Source organism: Marmota monax, unplaced genomic scaffold (genome assembly GCF_021218885.2).
Source record: "Marmota monax isolate L192 unplaced genomic scaffold, Marmota_monax_Labrador192_F-V1.1 WCK01_AAM20220418_F8-fsc00051, whole genome shotgun sequence".
Taxonomy (NCBI): domain Eukaryota; kingdom Metazoa; phylum Chordata; class Mammalia; order Rodentia; family Sciuridae; genus Marmota; species Marmota monax.
Genome location: NW_026695202.1, coordinates 8,088,327 through 8,113,318, shown reverse-complemented (window position 1 = coordinate 8,113,318; position 24,992 = coordinate 8,088,327). Strand labels below are relative to the sequence as shown.

The 24,992-nt window shown below is 45.7% G+C and overlaps 1 protein-coding gene and 1 pseudogene across 4 annotated transcripts in view; both read right to left on the bottom strand.

Moving 5' to 3' along the window:
- The window catches only part of Hmgxb4 (HMG-box containing 4), a 32,457-nt gene extending 14,469 nt beyond the window's left edge, over positions 1–17,988 (bottom strand). For 2 of the 4 annotated variants that reach the window (XM_046429520.2, XM_058574149.1), the window contains exons 1-5: positions 17,880–17,988; positions 13,370–13,468; positions 12,597–12,745; positions 12,288–12,366; positions 10,555–11,513 (exon numbers count right to left, since the gene is read on the bottom strand). In XM_046429520.2, coding sequence (XP_046285476.1) covers positions 10,555–11,513; positions 12,288–12,366; positions 12,597–12,745; positions 13,370–13,400 — 1,218 coding nt within the window. In that variant the 5' untranslated portion in view covers positions 13,401–13,468; positions 17,880–17,988. Of the gene's footprint in view, positions 1–10,554; positions 11,514–12,067; positions 12,183–12,287; positions 12,367–12,596; positions 12,746–13,369; positions 13,469–17,879 lie in introns of all 4 variants that reach the window. The other 2 variants (XM_058574150.1, XM_046429522.2) reach the window with 2 other exon arrangements.
- Positions 17,989–19,744: 1,756 nt separating this feature from the next.
- Positions 19,745–21,989, bottom strand: LOC124083018 (zinc finger BED domain-containing protein 4-like; annotated as a pseudogene).
- Between the last annotated feature and the right edge of the window lie 3,003 nt (positions 21,990–24,992).

Here is a 24,992-nt window from a genome sequence, read left to right as displayed (position 1 = left end):
ACTCAGGAGACGGTGGCAGAAAGACCATAGAGTCTGAGGTTAGCCTAAGCAACTCAGCAAGACCCTGTCCCCAGATAAAGCCTAAAAGGGACTGGGGATGTTACTCTGTGCCCAGGGTGCCCCTGGGTTCAATCCCCAGCACTAGAAAGAAAATGGAGACAACACAAAACACAACAAAAAACCACAGCAGGCAGAGGGAACCATGGGACACTCCAAGACGGCTGCAAGAGATCAATTAGAGAAGCAGGCAGCGACCACGAACTGAGGCTCTGGGTCACATGGACTCAGACGGAAAGGACAGGTCAGGTGTTTGCAGCAGGCAGCTCCCATGCGGGGCCGTACTTTAAGACTGTGGAGAATGGACTAGAGAAGAGCAAGAGCAGAGGCAGGAGGGCAGAGGCAGGGACTGCTGTCAGAAACCTGGGAAGGAGGATGGCAGCCTACAGACAAGACAGCGGCCTAGAGAAAAGCAAGTACATACATCAGAAAGACAGGAGAGTGACAGGATTTATAGAAAGTGCCTGCCTTTGAATACCAACAGAGCTGAGTTAGGATTTCGACACTAGTAATTACTAGTTATACAAATGGCTTCATTTCCCTGAGCTTTAGCTTCCCTGATGGCACCATTTAACTGGAAGGTGGAAGTTAATCAAATGGTGTTTGGCGCTGCAGTAGGTACTCAGTGATGGTATTTTTGTGGCAGGCACAATTCCAACATGGCTCTCAAGATTCGGCTCCCTGGTGTGTATGGGCAAGTCTGGTGAATATGAAGGTTACCAATCCCAAGATCATGTTTCACTATCAGGCGAAGGGAATTTTGCAGATGTAATTAAGGTACTGGTGAGCTAAAGAGACTTAATCAAAAAGGAGATCATTCTGGCCGGGTACAGTGGTGCACGGCTATAATCCCAGCAACTTGGGAGGCTAAGGCAGAAGAAATGCAAGTTCAAAGCCAGTCTCGGCAACTTAGGTTTCCTGGGTTCAATCCCTCGTATCCAAAAAAAAAAAAAAAAAAAAGAAAAGAAATGATTCTGACTGGACCTGACCTTGTCAAGTGAATGCTTCAAAACTGTAAGATAGTTTAGCAGGTTACTTTGTAGACATCAGCAAACTAAAGTTTCTGTAGAGAGGCAAATGACCCAGAATGGCTAACACAGTGTCGAATTAGAAGAAAGCTGAAGGACTGGCATCACTCCACTTTCAATATTTACTATAAAACCACCGTAATCAAGCTACAGGGTGGTATTGGTGAAAGAATAGATAAATAGACCAATAGAACACAACAAAGAGCCTAGAGACGATGCACATAAATACAGCCAACTGGTTTCACAAAGGAGCAAAGACAACACAATGGAGAAGAGACACAGGAGATATTTTTTCAACAAACAGCATTGGAACAACTGGATATACACAGGACAGAAAAATCAAAAGGGCCTGGTATGTGGCTCAGTGGTAGAGAGCTTGCCCAGCATGTGCAAGGTCCTGGGTTCAATCCCCAGCACTGCAGAAAACAAACAAATGTAAAACTACAATTCCTAGAAAGTAACACAGGAGAAAATCTGAGTGACCTTTGCTTGGCAAGGACTTTTCAGATGTAACACCAAAGGCATAATCCATAACAACACAAAGAACCAAGGAGCAAAACTTCATTAAATTAAAAACTTCCACTCTGAAAGACACTATCGAGACAACAAAAGTCAACACACGGGCTGAGAGAAAATGCTAGCCAAAAACACATTGGATAAAAGACCACTATACACAAAGAAAAATAATTTTTTTGGTAGTGCTGGGGATTGAACCCAGGGCCTCACTTGGGCTAGGTAAGCACTCTACCAGCCCTCACAAGGAATTCTTAAAATTCAATAATAAGAAACAAACAACACAATAAAAACTGGATCAAAGACTGTAAGAACTACCTTATCAAAAAGATATACATATGAGCCAGGTGTGGTGGCACACTCCTGTAATCCCACTGGCTTGGGAGGCTGAAACAGGAGGATCACACATTCAAAGCCAGCCTCAGCAATTTAGAGAGGCCCTAAGCAACTTAGTGAGAACCTGTCTCAAAATAAAATATAAAAGGGCTGTGCCCCTGGCTTCAATCCCTGGTACCAAGTAAATAAATAAATAAATAAATACAGAAGGTAAAGTCAGATTGTGATACCATTTAAATGTCCTTTAGAATGGCCAAAATCCAGAATACCAATGCTACCAAATGCTGGTGAGGCTGTGAAGCAGCAGGAACCCTCACTCCCTCCTGGTGGGAATACAAAAGAGGTGAGGCACTTTGAAAGACAGTTCAGTGGTTTCTTATAAAATGAAACATTTTTATCATACAATTCATACTCCTTGGTATTTGCCCGAATGAGCTGAAAATTTATCTCCAAACGAAAACCTGCACATGGATATTTAAGAAGCATTATTAATTGCTAACACTTGAAAGCAACCAAGATGTTCTGCTGCCAGTGAGTGAATCCACTGTGGTACTTCACACAATGCAACGCTACTCAGCACTGAAGGAAACAGCTCTGAAGCCCTGACAAGCCACGGAGGACGCTGATGAGCATACTGGAGAGGGAGGAAGGCCGCCAGGCCACAGAGGACATGAGACCAACGTGTGGAGAAGTATGCAGGCAGACAGCAGAAAGTCTCGTGGCTCGGGGAGGCAGATGGGGCGGGGATAGACCTCCAGGGCAGGGAAGATACTCTGTATGAAACTCCAATAGCAGATGCGCGGCATGGTACACTGGTCAAACTCAGGAAGGACAACACCACAGAGAACCCCATGTGCACTCTGGACTTCTGTGGAGGTAACCTGTTGATGTAGGTTTGGGTTCATCAGCTGCAACCCAGATTGATAATGAAGCAGGCCATGCACATGTGGGGCAGGGGATACACGGGAGAGCTCTACTTTCTTCTCAATTTTGCTGTGAATTTAAAACTTAAAAAAAAATTTTTTTGCTTTACAAAAATAAAATCTTAGAAGTTTCCTGAAACAATTTCACATATAATAGAAACCATGTTAAATGAGAATTAAGGAAAAAAATCAAAGTAGTGCCCAGTGCAGAGGCACATGCCTATAATCCCAGTAACTCAAGAGGCTGAAGAAGGAGGATTCTAAGTTTGAGGTCAGCCTTAGCAACTTAGTGGGGCCCTAAGCAACTTGGTGAGACCCTGTCTCTAAATAAAATATAAAAAAGGACTGAGGATGTGGCTCAGTGGTTAAGCGCCCTGGGTTAAATTCCCAGTACCCCCCCAAAATAAATAAATACATAAAAAGATGTAGCTCAGTGGAAGGTCCCTGGCTTCAATCCCCAGGAACAAAACAAAACAACTACAACACCCGCTCCCCACCACCCCAACCCAAACCAAAAAAGAGACAAGCAACTGTTTCCATGAACTCTACAACTGCAAGGAACTGAATCCATCTGACAACCTGAATGAACTTGGAAGAGGCCTTGAGCCTCAGATGTGGACCTGCCCAAGCTGACATCTTGATTCGGCCCTCAGAGTCCCTAAGTGAAAGAAGTGGCTGAACCTCATCTGGACTTAAATCTACAAAACTGGGAAGAAACAACATGTTATTTTAAACTGCTAAGCTTATCATAATTTGTTATGACACACAACAGAGAATTATTATGAATTCTTTTTAATTCCTTCTTTTTTTTTAAAGAGAAATGGAAGAGACAGATGAGAGAGAGAGAGAGAATTTTAATATTTATTATTTTTTCTAGTTTTCGGCGGACACAACATCTTTGTTTGTATGTGGTGCTGAGGATCGAACCCGGGCTGCACGCATGCCAGGCGAGCGCGCTACCGCTTGAGCCACATCCCCAGCCCTTTTTTATTCCTTCTATAGTTGTCAAAATAGAAGTCACGGCATCCAAAAAGCCAATGTAAGCTCTTTTACAAGTAGGAACTATGGTAGAGGAGGACAGGGTGGAACAATCTCAACTATATGAGATTTATTTAAAATCTTTTTCATTTAGATAATAAACATCTTATTTCTTAGTATTCTTCTACTAAAGTTGTTTGGAGATGTTACAGAAGTGAGTTTTGGGTGTTATATCTCCTTTATTAACTTAATAGCAGCTTTATATCCCAAAGTGTTTAGGTTTTAATTAAGGATCCTTCCTTTTAAACCCTCTTTACTGGGCCCACAATAATACAACAGAGTGGCATTACACACACACACACACACACACACACACACAGCTCGTGTAAGTTTTATATCTGGCCATTCGTCTGGGTGATTCTACCTGTCATTCATTTTACTATAAGGACAGAGGATATAAAGTTATAGATTTGCTTTTCCTACATAGTTTCTGTAGATCTCAGTGTGTAGAACTCACTACCTAAGTGGCTTACTGACTACTTACTAAATGTGACTCTTGATGCAACATAATTTTCTTAAAAAGTAGAACTATGGTTCTTGAACATATGCCAATGGCATCATGTGGTACTGAGAATTCAGAAAAGTCTAGCTGCACTGGACTAACTTTCTAGTGGATTGAGAACTTTCCTGCCTTTTTAAAGTGGAGCCCTCTCAAGGGATTTCCAAAGGAAACTCTGACTACATAAAATATGACCTTAGAACCTAACCACTGCGTAAGATAAAACTCTATCTGTGGATCTCAAGTTCAGACTTCAAAGTGAAGGGTTAAAAGTTTTCCAGGGGGGCTGGGGATGTGGCTCAAGCAGTAGCGCGCTCGCCTGGCATGCGTGCGGCCCGGGTTCGATCCTCAGCACCACATACAAACAAAGATGTTGTGTCTGCCGAAAACTAAAAAATAAATATTAAAATTCTCTCTCTCTCTCTCTTTAAAAAAAAAAAAAAAAGTTTTCCAGGGCACAGACAAAAATACACAAATAGTGGATGACATATAGCTATACATACAACACATTTCTACAAGATTCCAAACGCAAGGCCATTGGAGTGGTCTAGGCTTTCTCATGCAAGAAAACAGACAAAGATGACATGTCAATCACAGCTGGAATACACAACTATGCTGTAATGAAATGTTACTATTTTGAAAACTTGGATACTTTATGGTTAGTAGCAAACTGTCAGCAACAAGCCCATTGACTACTTACTAAACGTTACTCTTGTTGTAACTGTACAACCAAAATCTCCTTATAAATGTTTGATGAGGTATATTAACAGTATCAAGATGTTTCAAAAAGCAACTTCTTAATGCTCTTTCTAAAGCAGTTCTGCTTAACTTTCTGGGATCATAGATAGAACTCTGAGAATCTGGGGAAAATCCTTCCATGAATTCTAAGACCCAGTTTTGAAAGATAAAACATTTAGGTGTGAAGAAACAACACTGCTTATGAATCTTAATAAAATTTAGCTTTCTTCTATTAATGAAGATTTAACATTTACACACCATACCATCTGATGTTCTTCTAACCCAGATGATGATCTGACTTGATGATCTGGCTGAGGGAGATGCTACTAAATGAGTAAGGTTTTTATACTAAAGCTTTTATTTTAGCCAATGTGAATGGAAATCTTTCTAAAACGAATACCGTACTTCTGCTCTCTCTCATAATAACATCACTGAATATAACTTACAACACTTTTTCTGCAAGTGAAAAGAACACGGATTGGCAATTAGAAAAATGAGTCCAAACTCCTGTTCTGCATTTAGCAGTGTGCATCCTGGGACTGGTGATTTCACTTCTCTGCTCTTATTTCTGTGAAATGGGATGAAAACACTACAACATACCTAAGAGCCCCAGTACGGCCATCGTGGCTGATTTCCCGACTCCTGCTCAGCTCTTCCCTACTTCATGGGCACGCCTCGAAGCAGCTCTTCCTGCCTGCTGCGCCAACTCCTATGATCACTCTATGCCCACTCATGTCTCCGCATCTACACAGATGTTTTCCATCTGCTGACTGAAGTGCCTGTTTCTTTTCCCACCTGATAATTTCTACTTGGCCTTAAGATTTGGTTCCAATGATGCCTGTCCCAGGGAACCTGTCATGCAGGCTCCTTGTCCTCCTCAGCCCTCTGCTCATGCCTCTGCTGCAGTTCAACATACCGAATATTTTCTGATCTCTCGTTTGACAACAGATACCGTGTCTTATTTCTTTTTGTACTCTTAGCATCTGGAAAGTGCCTAACACTATCTAAGTGCAGAAAAAATCTGTACTGGATGAATACAAAGCCTCAGAACTGCATGGGGAGAGGTCAGAGTGTATGGGCATTGCCATCACCTCAACCTGATTTTTTTCCACACCCTTGTAAGTGAAGTACACTGGTTACTAATTCCCCAATTCAAAAAGGAATAGAGTCAGAGGGGTCACAGTCTCCCACAGAGACCATGAAGCTCTCCAATGAGCTCTGATGCATTGTGGGACTATCATTTTATAATATCTGCTTTTGTTTTTTAGAGTCCTTGTTTTCTTTGTGCTCTTACTTGTTTTCCTAAATAAGTGAGATCTTGCAGAGTTTGGGGTATTACCCTGAAAGGGCTATTAAATGCATAAAAACTGTCTCCTAGCTTAGTCAACCAATATGTGGAATGAGTGGCTAAAACAGAAGTTTTAAAGACAATTTTGCACATACTTTAAGTTTTCGCAGAACTTGAGAAGCAAGCAACAGCAATTGTAACAGCAGCTAATATTTACTGAGTCATGCCCTATGCTAAGCGTTACATGTACCACTATTTAACATAAAAAAACCCATTTTACTAATGAGCAGAGAATTGAGGGAGCAATCTCAAGGGAACACAGCTGCCAAGTAGCAGACAGATAAGAATTCAAGTCTGCTGAATCCCAGTCCAAGCTTTGTACCACTTTATTACACTCTGCTTCTCAAATTAAAAAAAAAAAAAAAAAATCCTTCACACTTCTCTTCAAGGCAAATCTCAGACACCAAGATACTCAATGAGTTCTCCATGAACTGGAATTTGCTTTCAGCTGGGCGCTGTGGCGCATCCCTGTATTCCCAAATACTCAACAAGCCGAGGCAGGAGGATCCCAAGTTCAAGGCCAGCCTCGGCAACTTAGTGAGACCCTGTCTCAAAATAAAATAAAAAGGGCTGGGGTATAGCTCGGTGGTAAAGTATTCCCGGGTACAATCCTAATACCGCAAGCGCACAGCCAGGGTCTGGACCATGCGGTCTGGCTCCACAGTCTGCCCTCAAACACTCAGCTCTGCAGCTGTCCTGAGTCTATGTTATCTCCTGCCACACCAGCTCTGCTCCTCACAGGAGCACTTCTAGGGTGGCTCTTCAGTCTCTGCTCACTGCAGGCTGGGGGAACGCTATCCCTGAGTGCTTCCTCTCTCTCTGGTTGGACTCTGTTCCTAACTTTTAAGATTTTTTTTTTTTTTTTAATATGAAACAAACCTAGGAAAAGGATACTCTTTAAAAGCATCACAGGAAAATTTTATGCTCAAGTTAGGCTCAAAAAAACATGATATATGTACCATAAATTTTTTTGACTAAATAAATATTAGATTCAGAGTTAGACTATTTCTGACATTTTAGACGGTCACTATCAAATATTAATTCATGTTAAGGTTCTTGCTTAGAACTAAAATTCTTAGCACTTGCTACCACCCAGGGGCATTACAGCAGGGCAAGTCTCTAACCCTGAGAAGCTTACTGTTTTCCAAAGCACCAGGTTCAAAGTGTTTAGGGCTGCCCCCCATACTCATTTGTTTCCAGCTTCCCTGATACAAGCCTGATCTCTTCCACTCTCCTCAGTCTTTTCTGAATCTGTCTCTTCAACTTTCCCTCAGGGTTTCCCTGCAGACCTTCTGGACTATCGCAACTCCTGAGTGCTGTCACAGTCTAACCCATCTTGTACAGTTCTATCATTTCATTTTTAAATTATCATTTGGATCACATCTAAAGCTTGCTCATAAACCACAACTCGCCAAGTTCCTCATTTTGGTATGAAAGCTTCTCCACAGTTTGCTCCCACCCTGGCCTTTTCAACACCATGTTTCTGTCCATATATTCATGTGCCTGACATAAACTTACCAAATGCTTATGAAGGACACGGAGGAGTTAAAGTGACATTGACTAAAACAGTGCTTATCATTAAGGAGCTTATGGTATCTAACAGGGCAGAGGGAATACTTACAAAGATAACTCTAATATAAGGAAGAAAATAAGTGCAACAAGAAAGGAAGTTGTTCTAGGAAGTTCACAAGTGAATTCTGACATGGGTTTGGGATGTCTTAGAAGAGGTGGCATGTGTTAAGGTCTTGAAGGGAAGGCAGAGCTTGGATGTGTGAGAAGGGGAAGGTCACTGCAAAAATGAGGAAAAGAAGAGAAATGAGAATGTATGAGAAAAAGTTTGATTTCCACACACGGTATATAAAATAAACCAATAAGAGGGAAAGCAGCTGAAAAAGTAGGTTTAGGGCTAAATCCAGACAATGATGAATGCTTGCCAAGGTCTGGACCTGGATGTTTATTTATCCAGCAAGTGCTTACTGACTACTACAAAGGGCCAGAGGCTGGACAGGCACAGGCAGAACGGAGAGCAGGAGAGCAGGACAGCCACGGGGCTGGAGCTCTCGCAGCTCACAGCCTCCCACGCAGTAGTAAGGGTCCCACAGAGGACTCGTCATCGCAGGGGTACCTAAGAGCACTCTGGAACCAATGTGTAAGATGAACTGCATAAGGGAAGCAGCGGGAAGGAAGCCATCTGTCACACAAGTATAGGGAGGGATGAGGCCCAAGGTAGTGGCAATGAATAAAGGCTTAAAAGTCATCGAGGAAGACTAGAGAACAAAAGCCAACCATAAAGTTAGAAGACGAATGAGTGGCAGCTGGCTGTGGGGGCGGGGACTGGCCAGGAAGGGAGTGGGAGGGAGCTCTCTGGCTCAATGGTAAGGTCTATATCCTGACAGAAGTCTGGTCACACAGGTTGTGCATTTATCAAAACTCAACAAACATCCACCTAACCTCTCTCATTTTATGTGAATTTCATAGAACAAACAAAGCCCTGAAAACACTGACGTCAAGCTGAAGTGCTTAGGGGTAAAGTGTACGCTACCCACAACTTACTTTGAAATACATTAAAAAAGGTAAGATAGACTGGTGGATGGAGCTATGATAAAGCAGAAAGCAAAATATGAACTGGAGACCCTCAAAGGATGTATATGGTGTTCATCATACAATCTTTCAATTCTTACTGTTTGAAAAATATTTCATAATAAAATATTGAGAAAAATCTAAGTACACAGATTGAAGTTTGGGTTGTTTGGCAGGATACAGGGCATATAGAAGGAAATGGAGGACACAGGGGTTTGGGGCCTGGTTGACAAACTCAATTAGCAATACGGGGGTTTGAGGTACCCAAGGCATCCACACGGAGATATCTACCAGGCGGATGGAAACACAGGCCTGGGGGTCAGGTATTTTTCTAGGCTGGTTCCTAAACACCTCTCTGCTTCTGGTGGTGTTCCCTCCCACCCACACCCTTTCTTCTCTTCTAGCTTTCTCTGACGACCCTGCACCTCCACAATCAGCACTGTGAGATTAGCTTATGGCACTGTCATATATCACTAGAATGGAAAGTCTTAGGGACAACAGAATCATACAGAATATACACTCTGTACTTCATGAAGCAACTTTCAGACAGACAGATGGATAAAACCTGCCTTAGCATTTAAATATACAGATTTTTAGGCTTACATTGAATCTTGGCTCAGAGGTTAGTTTTGTTCTCCCCACTCTGAAGTGTGTACACATTCTCTCTCTCCTTTATCTTAAAAGGCATCTTGTAAGTGGGGAAATAACTTGTACCTCATAGATAGAAATGAAATTTCCATTCTCAAATTCTTAATATATTTATTTTCAGAATAAGACTTCTTTGCTTTGTTTTATCAGTTTGTAAATTTCTATATATTACTCCATAACAGGGACAAAAAGCTCATTTTTAAAAGAAAACCTTTAGCAACATAGCCATCAGACCCTAAAATCCAATTGTTATAACTTAACTGGTCACTGTTCTACTAATTTTGAAAGGACATTAAAAAAAAAAAAAAGTTGGGGCTGGGGATGTGGCTCAAGTGGTAACGCGCTCGCCTGGCATGCGTGGGGTGCTGGGTTCGATCCTCAGCACCACATAAGATAAAATAAAGATGTTGTGTCCACTGAAAACTGAAAAATAAATATTAAAAAAAATCTCTCTCTCTCTTAAAAAAAAAAAAAAAGTTTTAAAATGAACTCAGAGGACACCTCTCTGTGTCCCAACTGCCAGACAGTTGCTGCTAAGGGAAAGGAAAGAGGCTGGCTCAGCTCTTCCCATGAACTCGGAGGAGTGGCTAGGAGAAGCCATAGCGTTCTAAGCCCAGACTGGCACGACGGGAGGACAACTCTGCTAAGGAGAACCATTAGTAATTCAAATTGGGATCGGTTCTTCTTTGTGTACCAGATAGACTTGGCCACTGGTATCATTCCACGATGCCCTGACCCTCTGCGCTTGCCTAGGTGCACCTCGGCTGCAGAACTCCAAGTCCACTTCCTATGTGAAGAACTTGTCTCATCCCCTACCCACTGTCCCCCCTTCAAAAAACATGTTACCTTTTCCCCCCTTTCTCTTTCTCTGTCCTTCTCTTCTTTCTTCTTTTTTTTCTCACTGTGCCCATCTGTGTGGAAGCTGGGAGGTGGTGGGGCAGGGGCGGCGGCTCCAGCGTGTGGGACGCTGGGGGGAGGAGGGCCGGGTGTCATTGTGACCTCTCCCACTGCTGCAGCAGACAGTCCCGAACTTCTCTTTGACTTTGAGTGCCTCCTCTCTTTGTGCTTCTCCTTGTCCTTCTTCTTTTTGCTCTTCTTTGACTTCTTTTTCTTCTTGATTTCCCGGTAAGAATCATCTATCACTAACTCGCCAGCTTCTAGCTCCCCGCCAGAGGATGAGTCTGATTCCACCAGAATAGGTTCAAGCCCTGAAAGATCAAGGTTAGCACTGTGGGGTTCGGGGGCCTGGGAGGCATCAGGCCCGCAGCCTTCAGGGCCAGGAGACGAATGTGGGTCTGAGGATGACTTGTGCTTCTTCCGGGCCGTTTTCAGAAAGCTCTGTAACTCGTGTCCTAGGAGTAAAGCACCTTGCTCATCCCGAGCTGACTTCTTGGAGGATTTTTTCAGAGTCGCTTGTTGAGAGGGGTACTGAAAAGACTCCTCATCAACTGAGCTGCTTCCCTTCTCCTTTGGTGAGAGAATAAGTTTCATCTTCAAGCCATCAGGCTCACGGAGGGTCAGTGTCTCTGTGTTTACATAGAGGGGCTTCATTTTTTTGGATTTGTGGGAGCTGCCGTCCTCCAGGGAGAGCTCCCCGCCACTTCCGCTGCCTTTCTTCCGGTGGTGTTCTTTTTTGCTTTCTGAATGGCTTGAGGAGCTGGAGGACTTCTCCCCAGCCTTTTTGGAGGGCTTGGAGCCTGTCGCCAGTGGGGAAGTGATGGCTTTCAACAGGTCCATAGCTGTATCGGCAGGTTGTGGGCTGGACTTCTTCTTTTTCTTTTGTGACGATTCCAGAGACGAAATGTCTGGAAATAATTAAGAGAAGTACTGTCAATAGGACAGGCAGCAACGTCCATCAAGTTTCCTCTCTCACCAAAACACCCGACTAGTATGAGGAAGAGGCTAACAGGAGTGATTTGAAGGGACACCCTTTGATTCCTAATGTTCAGCGATGACGCCCATGTGCCTCCTGGTTTGGTAGTCTGTCTTCAACCCTTGAGACCATCCTTGTCACTAAAGTTGTTTCCCTTCACTGAGTCTTCCACAAGCAACCAGACAGCAAACCCAGAAGAACCGACTATAGCTGTGGATTAGGGGTAGTTACGATTTACATTAGATCGCAGGTAAAGTATCATTTGATTCTGTGCTCAGGAGAAACTCATTAAGGTAAAACATTAGTCCCATCAGCTATGTGCATAGCATAGCCAAGAAAACTAACTGGTTTTGTGAATGGATACATACTGGTTGAGAAAAGACCCACAGTTGCAGGCCAGAGGGCCCAAGGACCACATGTGGCAAAAGGGAGGCTAGATAACATGGTGCAAGATAAGTGGATGACGGGGGAGAAGGAACCTGGTACCTGGTATATCACAAATGAAGACTGTTCTTCTATGCTGAATCCTCCAAAATACCAGCCCTCCACCTCTCTCCTCCTTCACACTGGTTTATCGGCACTCAGAACAAGAACCACTGTCCTGTTAAATAGGCCACTGAGTCAGCAACATCTGGACCTTTTCCCCTACCCCGACTCCAAGAACCAGTGATGTGCTTGTCCCGCCTGTCGCCCTGCCCATCCGTACCTGCATAGTAGTAGTCATCAGAGGAGTGCTTCCGCTTCTTCTTGTGTGTGTCCGTCCCCAAGAAGTAAAGCTCACTATCCTGCAATTAGAAGGAAGAATTGGCCAATAATAAGAGATGAGGAAGGCAGTTTGGAACAACACTCGTTCTTTGATGGTTTTTGACTTTGGAAAACAAAGTAAAGCATGGAAAATAATTACATGTCAACAATGTTTATTTTTCTTTCCTAAAGTTTTAAGAACACACTTTCATTTTCAAATATTAGGAAAATAAGTGTAAAAACTTTTCTAACTTAAATGTTTAGAACTTACCTTAAACTTCTTCTTGGAAGAATTCCTGACCTGAGCAGCAATTTCTTCCTCTTCCCTTAAGAAATCTTTGTAAGAACGTTTCTTTTCTCGTTGGCTTCGGCCAGCTGCAAGTCCTATGTCCTCAAAGCTGTGGTCACCATCAAAGCAATCTGAGCAAAGGTTAATTTGGAAAAGGAAGTGAGAATGACAAGTAAGTAGCAACCAAATGTAACAGTGCCTCCATTTCTAAATTACAATTATGTTTCAATAAGTTCACTAGAATATAGGGCTAAACCCAGAGGGAAAAGAATATTTCTTGATGACCTGGCTGCAAACACAAGAATCAAACCTGAAGAAACAATGTTTCCATGCTATGCAAGACCCAAAGTGCATCCTCAGACATAGTTTCTTAGTTGTGATTTGACAGGTAGACAGACTTGCAGAGGTAAGGCTGAAAGTAATGATTCCTGTGCTGCGCTGCTCTGTGGGCGTCCAATGTGTGATTCCTATCCCCAGACTCCTGCACTGGAGCTGGCAGGACCAAGAGTGCTGCAGGGGATCACCCCAACAAACCAAGGCTCATATTTCAGACTCTCATGTTGGAACCCCTGTCCTGGTTTTCATTTCCATGGGCCCAGTCTGGGGAGGGCGTGGAGGCTGAGGTCATAACAGTGCTCTGGACCATCACTTGGGAGTCTAGGCTGTGATGTCCAGTGCTGGTTTCTACATCCTTGGGCCGCGAGCACTGAAGAGGATACCCCCTTTGGAACGCTTCTCAGGTAAAGGGGTCATACCTTCTTTCTTCATGGAGTCATCATAAGCCATGGCGGTCCTGCAGGGCCTTTGAGAATGTGTCACTGTGTCCAGGCTCCTTCCCGTCTACAGGACCAGGTCTGAGAAATAAAGAAGGAAAACCCTCCTGTAATGCGAAATCTGTGGAGAGGCAACCTTCCAGGTGGAATGTGTAGCGATCCAAGGGCCGACTGGAAGGGCAGCAAGAAATAAAGGAGTGTCTTGTCACCTCCTCATTCTGGTTGTAATTATACTGGGGTTGAAATTGTAGGAGGCGTGTTAAGCTTAATTAGATTTGAGTCATAGTTGTCATTTGGAGAAGTATATAAAATACTTCCTGGATAAAAATTAATTCCAAAATTAATGAGAATTTCTGAAATGCCAACAGGACCAACAACATAGAGACAGGGCAGAAACTGACATGAAGTCAGAGGGGTAGGTTCAATCATGGTTACAAGATACACAGGTAAAGCAAGATGCAGAGGAAGACAGATTACACCAAATGCTTGAAGACCACAAAATCCTACCAAGTGAAAATCCTACCAAGTGGATTGGAGAACCAGTAAAATTTATTGCAACTTAAACAGAAATAGTAACAGTATACAGATATTAAAGACTTTTAAATTTTTTGGTTTGTAGAAATATAAAAGTAGCTACACTTCTCATAGTAGTGAGTCATGTGAGTTTTCACCACTAACAAGCCTTTCTTAAAGGCTAGGTGAAAAACATGGAGAACTTTCATTTGTCTACAGGTGATGAAATCTGTATGATTTTAAGATTTTTATTGATTAGAAGAATTAATATAATTTAAATGTTCTATATATCATATTGAATTTTTAGAACTTCTTTTGGCATTCAAGTTTAGATGTGCATTTGACTTTGAAGATGACAAGGCGGTACACGGCACCGGATGGTCAAGTCCTTCAAGGACTTTAGGACAAGCAGTGTCAAGTCTTTCAGGAAAAGTCTTTGCATGATAAATAGAATAAAGTGTTAAATAGTTTGAAAACGTTCTCATACAGTTAGTCAAATGCTTAAAAGTTGACCTGATCAGTCATTTATTTCTATTTTATTTTATTTTCATCATTATAAATGGGATTTAGAAATAGTGAAGTATCCTTCAATGACACAGTAGTAATTCCTTCAGGTAAGTACAAATAATAAGTATGAAAAGATGAATTGGATTAACAAGGGAAACTTTCATAAATTAACATAAAAAAGACTTATTTGTACACTTAGATAAAATGCAACACAAAGGTAAGCCTAAATTGAAAACAGAAGAAAAATGATATTGCCAAGAATGATTTACAAGATCAAGAAAAGAAGAACAAAAAGTACTTCTCCACTCCCTGGGAAGTGAACTGAAGATCGAACTTGCGGGTAAGAGACACAGGAGTGAAGTAAAGAAACCAATTGGTCAAAGGCAAATTGGGAAACTGCTTGCTCAAAAGGCTTTTTCAGGGGATTGAAGGGGATAGAAGGTTAGGCCTCATAGATAGATAACAGCCAGTTTTCATGTTCCTGCATTTAAATACTAATTTTTCTTGAATGGAATCACTATCCTCTCCTTCCCACCCATATGGTGCTGACTCCAAAATGGGTGAAGGTGGGTCACAGGGATTATATCTACTGGAATGGAACATCATCTCACTGGCATTACAACATAGAGTTTATCAGAAAAATATACAGGCCACTTTGGTTTTCAGAGGCTGATGATACCAAAGAATCAAAACAGCTTGAGACCTCCAGTTAAATGCTTTTCATGTCTAATGGGTTTGGCAAAGAATGTTTGAGAAATAATGGCAAAACCAAAAAACACTTCTTCAATCTCATAAACACAGACATCAATCTGTGGTCAAAACAACATGCACTTTTAAACATAAGCAAAGGCAGGTTCTGAGACTTACAAGCAGGCCTGCCCTTGGCAAAAATCAAAACTCAGAACAGAGTTGAGCAATGTGGTCGGAACAGGAGCAAGTGTCTCTGCAGACAGTATAAGAAAGACTTCATAGGTATGAAAAAGCCCTCCTGTCTCACACCTGACTGCTCTGAAAAACTAGTGCACTATAGAAAAAAAAAAAAAAAGGTGCAAAAAGGAACAGAAATTAGCAACTGTCCCTCAGAGGCAGGCCAACACAGAAAACATGCTGGTGTGGACATTGTGTGTGAGAATTAGGCCTGATATCGTTTATTTTTTCTTTTTTTTTGGTACTGGGAATTGAACCCAGGGTCTTAATACCTGAGAGGCAAGTGTTCTGCTACTGAGCTATACCTCCAGTCCTAAATCTTCTTAAAGATATCAAAGAGCACTTCATAATTATGGGATTAAATATCTGTAGAAAAAAATGAATGGGACCTGAACACAAATCCAGTTCACTAATGGGCTGGGGCAGCCAAGAGCTTGAGAAACAGCATGGACTACAGTACTCCCAGATTAGGAAGGCCAATTGGCCCAGAATTTCTAGGCTCTTTAAATCAGGGCATTATTGCAGCTCAGGGGTTAGTTGTGGTTGCTGAGTCATAAAAGAAAGACGATACCAGATAAAGAAGTCTCAAGCAACAGGATGAAAGAGGCAGAATTCAGGTAACATTCATACAAGGTTGGATGAACCCCTGATGTTTCTTCCAGGTCTTAAATATTATCCAAGACAAATTCAGAGTTCAGGGGTAGGGAGAAGATTGTGAAGATTAATGAAAAAAAAAATTAGGTTTGCTTTTCACGTTAGAAAACATAATTACATTAAACGTTGGCAAATGTAAAATAGGTGCTAAAACACATTCTCCTGAATTCCGTGATTTGGGAGTTTAAAATTTAACATTTTCAATTTCAAGAGGCAGGAACAGTTCTACAATCATGTTTGTCTCAGTGTGCTAAGAAATGACAACATAAGTAAAAGTTTATTATTTAATATTGTTTATGGAAGTAAGAAGCATGCCATTGTTAAAAAAGCGCACGCAAATTGTTAACTGGCTCTTCTGGGACTTTTCTTCAGTGTGGAAAAGGGAAGGTGGAGCGGCTTTTCCACTTGGAGATAAAAATTCAGCTTGCGTTCAGGCATAGGCTTTCTGGATGACCCAAGTATTTTTGAAAAAAATTAAAAGTCATCAGATGCTGTATTTGTTATTTCGAAAATTCAAGCTGTAAATACTGAAAAAGTTTCAGGAGGTGATTTTTTGGAAATAATCTGAGCCCCAAGCTTCATCCCGGGTTATAAATAAGAACTGAAAAAAGGAAACCAATTAAGCCTTGTGAACTGGGCAGTAAGTGAAACCCTAAGATCCAGGTCTAGTCCAGGATGAGCGCTTTGTCCAAGATTGTTCTCCTTTTTCTCTTCTTCCAACACTCCTTTCAGGAACTCACTGCAGGTAAAGGAAGACAGATGCACATCCAGCTGTTGCCAGTTTAGAAACTTTTGTTGTTGCCTTTGGTTCTAGGATAGAAGCAGCAGATGTCTTTTCATTTTCACGGTTTCCTCCAATCTCTGGAACGCAGTGGCTCGAATTCTTGCCACTCCCTTGTCCAAGAACCTACCTATGCAGCACTCACAGCCCCTGCCAGCTCTGGAAGCTGCAGATCCCACAGCCCGGGGTGGGGATAGACTCCTCTCATTGCAGCACAATTTAGCAGAACCACGACCACCGCACAGATCGGCTGACAAGACACATTTCCATGAGACCAGCAATACAAATTTTGACAAGCCTTGTGCGATCAACAGGCTTTACTTTGGGTTGAGTGTTTTTATTTACTCTGCCAAAGAACCTGCCACCGACTTAGCCGGCAGAGAAGGGAGACAGACGTTTCTTCTCTTTTGCATGATTTAAAATAAAGCGAAGCTACAAGTAATAATTGCAGAGGGATAAAGGGCCTGTATGGAGAAGATTCCCGCTACGAAGGCACAAACTGGATCGCACGCAAAGAATGCACACAGTACCAAGTTGTTTATGCAAACGGACCCCCAGGACCACCATTTTTGGGCTCCCCACCGCAATCCAATGGGATTCTCCCGGCAGCCGTGCAGCAACAGCTAGTTCAACAAAGCTCTGGGAAGAGAAGAGGAGCTCCGCGCAGTCTCTCCCGCCGGCCCAGGACCCGGCCCCGGCCCCTCTCCCGCGAGCGCCGGGACCCCGCGCCCTGCAACCCGTCCGCCCGGCCCGGTTCCCGCGCGCCTGGCGCCCCCGAGGGCGGAGCCGCAGGCAGGGGGAGGGGCGGCCGCGGCCCGCAGGCCCCTGGGGCGGCCGCACGCCCCCTCCCGGCCCCGCAGCTTTCCCGCCTTCCTCGTTTGAACAGCTCGCGGCCGCCTTCCTCCTTCGGCCCGCTCCAGCCCCTTCCCGGGGGCGGCTGCGGCCGCTACTCCAGTCCCCGGCTCGGCGCCAGGGCTAGGCCGTGGCGGGCCTGGGGCGCCCCCGCGGCGGTGTCGCGGGCCCAGGGCGGCGGGTGGCGCCGGACCGGGACCGATGCCACCTCGGGGTGGGGGCCCAGCCCGGCCTCGTGGGGGCTCCGCTCGCCGCTACCTTCACTCGGCTCCCCCGGATCCCGCCTCAGCGCCGCCGACCGCCGCCATCTTGGAGAAGGAGAGAAGAGCGCGAGCAGCCAGGGAGCCTCAGTCGAGCTCAGAGCGCAGACTCCGACTGGAGGGGGGGGGGGAAGAGCGCCGAGTGCATGGAATGAATCTGCGCTTGCAGAGTTCAAGTGTTTGTTTATTGAGAACTTGCTCTGTGCCAGATTTGGACTAGAAGCTTTCTGAACAGTATATTGTTAAAAACTCACTGCATCCCCGTGAGGTCGGTTTTGTTGCATTTTGCAGAAGAGAAGTAGATTCAGAGAGGTTAAGTGACTTGCCCCATGATGCAATTTGGAATGGGAGTCAGGATACAACTTCAAGTCTTCTGACTCTTAATGCAATGCTTTTCTCAAGACTATAGTATTTCTTTCAAGATATTTTTATTCAATAATCCCCCTACTTGCAAAACCCAGAGCCATGCAGATTAACAGCAGTGCCACTTACTTGTAATTTAGCATCTATATTTGGATATTAGGCTGGGGAGGTGAGGTGGAAGAACATATCTTCGAAATGACACACTGTAAAATAATTTGCATGCGTATTCATCTACATTTCTCTGCCATAAATTATTTTCACTTAAAAGTTTAGAAATGGTCTTCAGAGAGATGAGATGTCATGAGAGAACTTGAATTTTTTTTTTGAAAACCGCAAATAAAAAGTTTAATTTCAGAAACTGAATCCATCATTTATAAATACACTAAAGCACAGTCAACTTGAATTGAGAGCGAGCTTAGGTACAGTATTCAACAGAAGGACAGCTTCCTAGGGGGCCATGGCAGAGGAGCGGGTCACCTCACCCACAGCACCCAATGGTCTGAAGTAGAACAGGAACCTTTTTCAGATGTTAAAGCAAACACTTTGAAGACATATTGTTAAAAGTATATGACGGGCTGGGGATGTGGCTCAAGCGGTAGCGCGCTCGCCTGGCATGCGTGCGGCCCGGGTTCGATCCTCAGCACCACATACAAAACAAAGATGTTGTATCCGCCAATACCTAAAAAATAAATATTAAAAAAAAAAAGTATATGACAACTTATAATTTCACTCTGATGTCCTGGGATTCTAAAATATCCCAGTGATGGCTGAATCTTCCCTATTATAACTGGCTGAATCTTCCCTATTATAAGAAAAATCTAAACGCCTAAGGCTAGCCTCATCCCTGTAGCCTGCCAGACGACCCTGTCACCACCGCCTCCAGGGCCTGGCTGTGGTCCCAGCACCTGGGTCAGCGCACAGAGAGCTCCACTGCTCAGGGACGCTCCGTCAACGGGCCCCCTGTTGCACTGCCACGCTCTGCACTGGCTGAATCCCCAGACACACATGGGACTCCGATCTCAAGGAGTCAGGACAGTCGGGGACCTCTGAGTGAATGAACGGACCGTGCAACCCTGAATGCAAAGCCCTGAAACGGAACGCGTCCGTGACCACATCGCTGCAACTGCACACTCCGTGAATCACCCAAGCACAGTTTTGTTTTCAAACTCTTTGTCTCTGTGGTAAACAGTTAGCTTCCAGAATATTCTCTCCACTCCTCGACACATTTTAGAACCTGCAGTTAAAACTGCTCAGTCAGGATGGCTTAAGCTCCACCTCCTATTTACAGGTTTCATTTCACAGCCACAAAAGCTGTTTTGTTGCAATTAAAGCAATATTTAACTAAAATACAGTACCCGATTCATGGTTTTTACACAATTGAATAAAAAGCCTACAGGATAAAACTGTTTACATCTTGTCTCCATTCTAGGAAAACACATTTCTGACCCCTAACTTTTAAAAAAACGTTACAGTCATGAATTAAAACCTGATCACCCCACTTCACAACCAACGAGACAGGCTGCTTCCAGTGGACTCCCAACATACTGCGACCTGGCCCAACAGGAGTAAGGCACGTGTGACCCAGTGGGCAGTGAGGGTCAGGTACTCACGGCTCTGGGTGCCTGTCCAGATTCCCGATGTGAAGTGGACCACGCCACTCTCGGCCTCCCTCAGCTGGGACAGGACCATCTGCTTCATGCTGTCGTACATGCCCGGGATGGCCCTGCTGCAGCAGTGGGAGGGTGGGGGCATGGAGTACTGGGGCCTCAGGTACCCCAGCAGCCTGTTGAAGCCAGCGCTGTCCACGAGGGAGTAGGGCTGGAGGTCCAGTGCGATCATCTCTGCTCTCAGGCTGGTGATTTGTTTTGGCAACTGGGTAAGAGTCATAGAACTTCTCACTGGGGTCATCGAAGGAGGACGTGCCCGACAACTCTGTGCTCAGTGGTCCCCGGACGTCTGGAGAGCGGGACAGGGTGGACTCCGGGTGGACATCGGCCTTGAGTGCCTGGCCGTGGAACCTCTGCAGGTGCCTCAGGAGGCAGCTGGTGCCCAGGTTGGTGGGCTTCTTGCCCCTTGCTGATGGTCCGGCCACAGTGCAGACACACCACCTTGGTGGAGTCCGCAGAGCAGATGGAGAAGTGGTTCCACAGGTTGGAGGTCTTCTTGCTGCTGACAGGAAACACAGCCTGGTGGTTCCTCCTGACCACGGCTGGCAGGCCAGGCGTCTTGGAGGAGCAGCTTTCTGCAGAAGCCAAAGTGGCATATGGAGAGTTCGCCAGACTGGCACCCAGAAAGCCCTTCTGGGTCCTGACCACCTCAGGGTGGCGTCTGTACAGATGCCACATCAAACAGCTGGTGCCCACATCCCCCTTCTTCCCCCGACTGATGACGCAGCCACAGTAGCAACACATGGCCTTCAGACTGTCCGTGGGGGCCAGGGAGAAGTGGTGCCAGACCTCCGACTTCAGCCTCTTCATGACCTTCTTGTTTTGCTGGAAGACAGCACCAGGCTGGCACCTCCTCGGCCCCATGCGCTGGCCTGCTGCTTCTCAGGAGAGGCGCCCATAGAAGCCTCGACCACGTTCTCCAAGGACTACAGCCCGGACACGTCCCAGCCTAGTGGGTCCCCAGGCAAGTCCTCAGCCAGTCTGTCTGGGGACGAGGAGGCCCAGGGGCACTCTTGGACCAGCTTTCCTGGAGAGGACCACATAAAGTCCGGAGGCAGCAGGGTGGCGGCGTGGGGTACACGGGCGGGGTGCCCGAGCCGCCCCCGTTTTCCTGGAGGACGATGGAGCGGTGTGCTCTCTGCATGTGCCGGATGAGGCAGCTGGTGCCCAGGTCCTTCCCGTTCTTGCCCCTGCTGAACTCGTTCATGCAGTGCACGCAGACGGCCCTGTCCAGCGGGGACAGGTAGAAATGCTTCCAGGCGGCCGACCTCCTCCTGGACCCCGACGTGCTCCTGGGAAGGCGAAGGCATCTCTCCGCCACGCCCTCTGCAGTCTCGGGTAGTGGAGTGGGGCAAGGTGGGGAGCTGACCCCGCCAGGGCCTCCTCTCTGCTGTACTTCTCAGTGACCGGCACATCAGAGACCTCAGAAGAGACCATGGACCCGGGCTCCTCCTGCATGCGGTCAGGGCACGGGATCGTAGCTGCCATCTTGTGGGCAAGTCTGACGGGCGAGAGTGCGGAGCCCAGGTCCCCGAGGAAGCAGGAGCGAGGGCCAGGGCAGGGAGGAGCTGGCCACACACTCCCGTTCTCCTGCGCGAGCTGCTGGGGTGCGCCCGCCGCAGGTGCCTCAAGAGGCAGCTGGTGCTCAGGTCCTTCTCCGTCTTGCCCCTGCTGAACTCCTTCATGCAGTGCCGACATATTGCCTTGGTGAGGTCCCCGGGGGAGATGAAGAAATGCTTCCACGCTGGCGACTTCTTCCTGGAGCTGATGTGGCGGCGGGAGAGCAGGCTCTGGACCACGGCCTCCAGGGCCACGCTGCACTTCGGGCTGCGGGACTGCGAGAGCAGGGAAGCAGCTGCCCGCCCCCTGCCCGCCCTCCGCCTGCTCCTCCCCACTGTCCGTGTGCCTCCTGCCCTCCTGCTCACCCTGAAAGTCCACTCCTTCCAAACAGCGGCTGGGAACTGGATCACCTTCTTCCTCCTCTATTTTAAAACTTATTTTATCAGAAACACAATCACTGTCCCCTCTGGGATGAGAGTCCTGGTTGTCCTCCATGGCCGACCATAACTACCCCAGCTCCTTCCTCATGCTAATGTCAACGGAGCTGGTCTGAGTGCCCCTGTGCGCTGGCCCAGCATCACCCGTCACCTTGTCATAGCTGTCACCCGGTCACAGCCATTCGGACTCTGGGCTGCTCCTGTGAGTGCTTCGCGCTGGGCTCTGCTGCTGGGCTCTGCCGCTGCGTGTCTGGCCATGGGGACACTTGTCTGGCCATGGGGACGCTCGTCTGCACAGGGGAGACTGGCTGCAGGTCTTTTAGACAGGGTCCCCACCACCTCGACAGCACACACAGCCCTCCTGCATGTCTGTATTCATGCTTCCAGAGGTCCACTTCCCATTTCTCACTCTGCAAACTCTAGGCCTGCCAAGGATCTCCGGCGCTGGGGACGGGGAACGGGGAACGGCGTGGCAGGCACGCCCATTCATTAGGGACTTTTGAATTTTCTTATTTACTGTGAAGAACATGGACCAATGGTTAAGCATTATAGTGTACAGAACTTGTTTTAATATGAAGACTTTATTTTCCTAGCACTAGTGTAATGGACTACCTTGTGAGCTCTCCATCACAGGAAGAGTCCAAGCAGAAGCTTGGTGTCCAGGTTACTATAGAGCAGGGTTAGAGATACAGATTTGCTTTTAGAGATGAGAGAACCCCATGAAACTATGCAAAATCACTTGTATGTTTTTCTGGGATTTAGGCCCTATCAGATATTAAGAAATCCTGCCCTAAAAGGCTTTCCATTCCAGAACTAGATGAGTATTTGGAGAGGATGCAGTTGCTGGACCAAGAGGAGCAAGGTGGCTGGTCTCAGGCCTCACTGGTAGTGAGTGATCAGCTGAGGATTAGAAGCCAGATTATTGGACTCTGGACTCCATCCTGTTTTTGCTTTATCCTGCTCTACCCGCCTCTGCCCTGAGTGGAAGATTGAATTTATTTAATTGCTGCTCCTTCCACTGTCAGATATTGATACGTTAAAACTCCTGTGACAGGGTTGCTGAGTTTATTCCCCAAAAGGTAAATGCAAATAATAATTAAAACTGATATCAAGACCTGAGTCTCCTCAATCCTCGTCCTGTTCAACCAAAACACAGGCCATGGCCAGGCAATGCCCTGCTCCCGTAATCCCAGTGGCTTGGGAGGCTGAGGCAGGAGGATCACAAATTGAAAGCCAGCCTCAGCAACTTAGTGAGGCCATAAGCAACTTAGCAAAACACCTGTCTCAAAATAAAACATAAAAAGTGCTGGGGAATGTGGCTCAGTTGTTAAGTGCCCCTTGGTACAATCCCTGGTACCAAAAAAAAAAAAAAAAAAAAAAGGCACTGTTTCTCACCAAAAGGTGAAAATGGCACTTCTGGGACAGCTTGTCTGATGTAGGCTTCCCTGGAGGGTTTAAGAGCCTTAGGACTGCATTTCCTCTTTGTTCTTTAATACTCTGTATGTATTTATTAGTCAGGTTGTTTGAAGTTGTGACAGAAACTAGAAAAGGGGGAATTTATTGGCTTATGGTATTGGAATACCCGGTGCCTTCAGGCATGGCTAGATCCAGGGTGGGACTCAAATTAGTACTCCGATCTCTCTCTGGAGTGCTTTCCTCTAAGTTGGCTTTATGCTTAGACTCAGGTGGTGACCCCTAGAGCACCAGGCTTTACCTTTATTGCTAACAGTGTCCCTGGGGTGGGAGTTTCTTTTCCCCCTTTGCTTTGGCAAAAGTCAAGGGACATTGACTTTTATTGCCTGAACTGGGTCATGTGTCCAGACAGGAAATAATCACCAGGAGCGAGAATGTGGGGTACACTGAGTGACTGAGTCATCTCACATGTCACCCGCAAAAGCAGGGAGGGGGAAGACCCAGGGAAATCAGGGCATATTGTCAGGCACAAACTGCAAAAGAGCAGCTGTCCACCTGTGTACCACCAGCTTGGACCTGATGGCGGCTAAATGCGTCTGTGCCTTTCTTCTTTCATCTCACCCGGGATGGGGCATATCAGGTTCTTGTTCATCTTAAATGCCACACAGCTCCACAGCCTACTCCCTGGGTCACAGAATACTGTTGCTTTGCTCCTAGCCTTGGATCACTGCACTCCCTTCCTTCCTTCATTCACTGAACAAATCCTGATTGAAAACACAGCATACATCAGGCACAGGTGTTGGAGTAACAGTGAGCAGAATCTAGTCTTTGACTCCCTGGAACTAATAATATTCTAGTTGGGTTGGGAGGCAGAATATAATAATCGTTAAAAAAAAAAAAGACACTGATTTAGGTGAGGATCAAAAATGGAGAAAAAGTAATTGTTGAGAGCCACAGCCGAGTCGGATGGCGCCTAGCATTTTGCCAGGAGTGGTTGAGAGGTGAGCCAGCCATTAAAAGATGATGATAATTAAGTTAAACTGTGTATAATTGCTGTGACTGGATGATGCTGGATTGAAACAGGCTATGTATTCAGTTGTATATTAGACCCCTGCTGTCCAGCAATAGGGTGGCTCCTGCTGCCTGGGTGCCGGCTACTTTTGAGTTCCAGTTGAGCTCTCCAGGGGATTCCTGGAGAGTTCTCCTTGGTTGGTGAAGTTCCGGTGGAGAGAGTTCCTGGAAGGGCCACGTGGGTGGCGTTTGCGTGAGTTCAGAAATAAAGTTTGTTCCTGCTTGAGTGGCTCGTGATTTGTGCCCAGCCAGACTGTGGCAAGTAATGCTGGGTAGGATGAGGAAGAATCACCAGGAGGAGTCGGCTGGAGGGCTGTTCTTTAAAATATTGATGGGGGAGGCTTCTCTGATAAGGTGCCTGCTAGAGGCTAGTTCAAAAGAGAGGGTGGTGTTGGGAGCCAGGCGGTGAACCATGTTCAAGTTCTCCTTCTGAGTCTCAGTGGAAGAGTGTTCTCTGTCCAGTATCCTATCATGATTCTTTTGTGTTTCTGAAATTTGAATGAAAGAGAAACGAGGACACACCCCCCCTTAGTAGCCTGAGATGGAGGGGGGCAATGAGAATCAGAATGCTTTCAGAAGTTAGCCTAATCGAAAACAGAA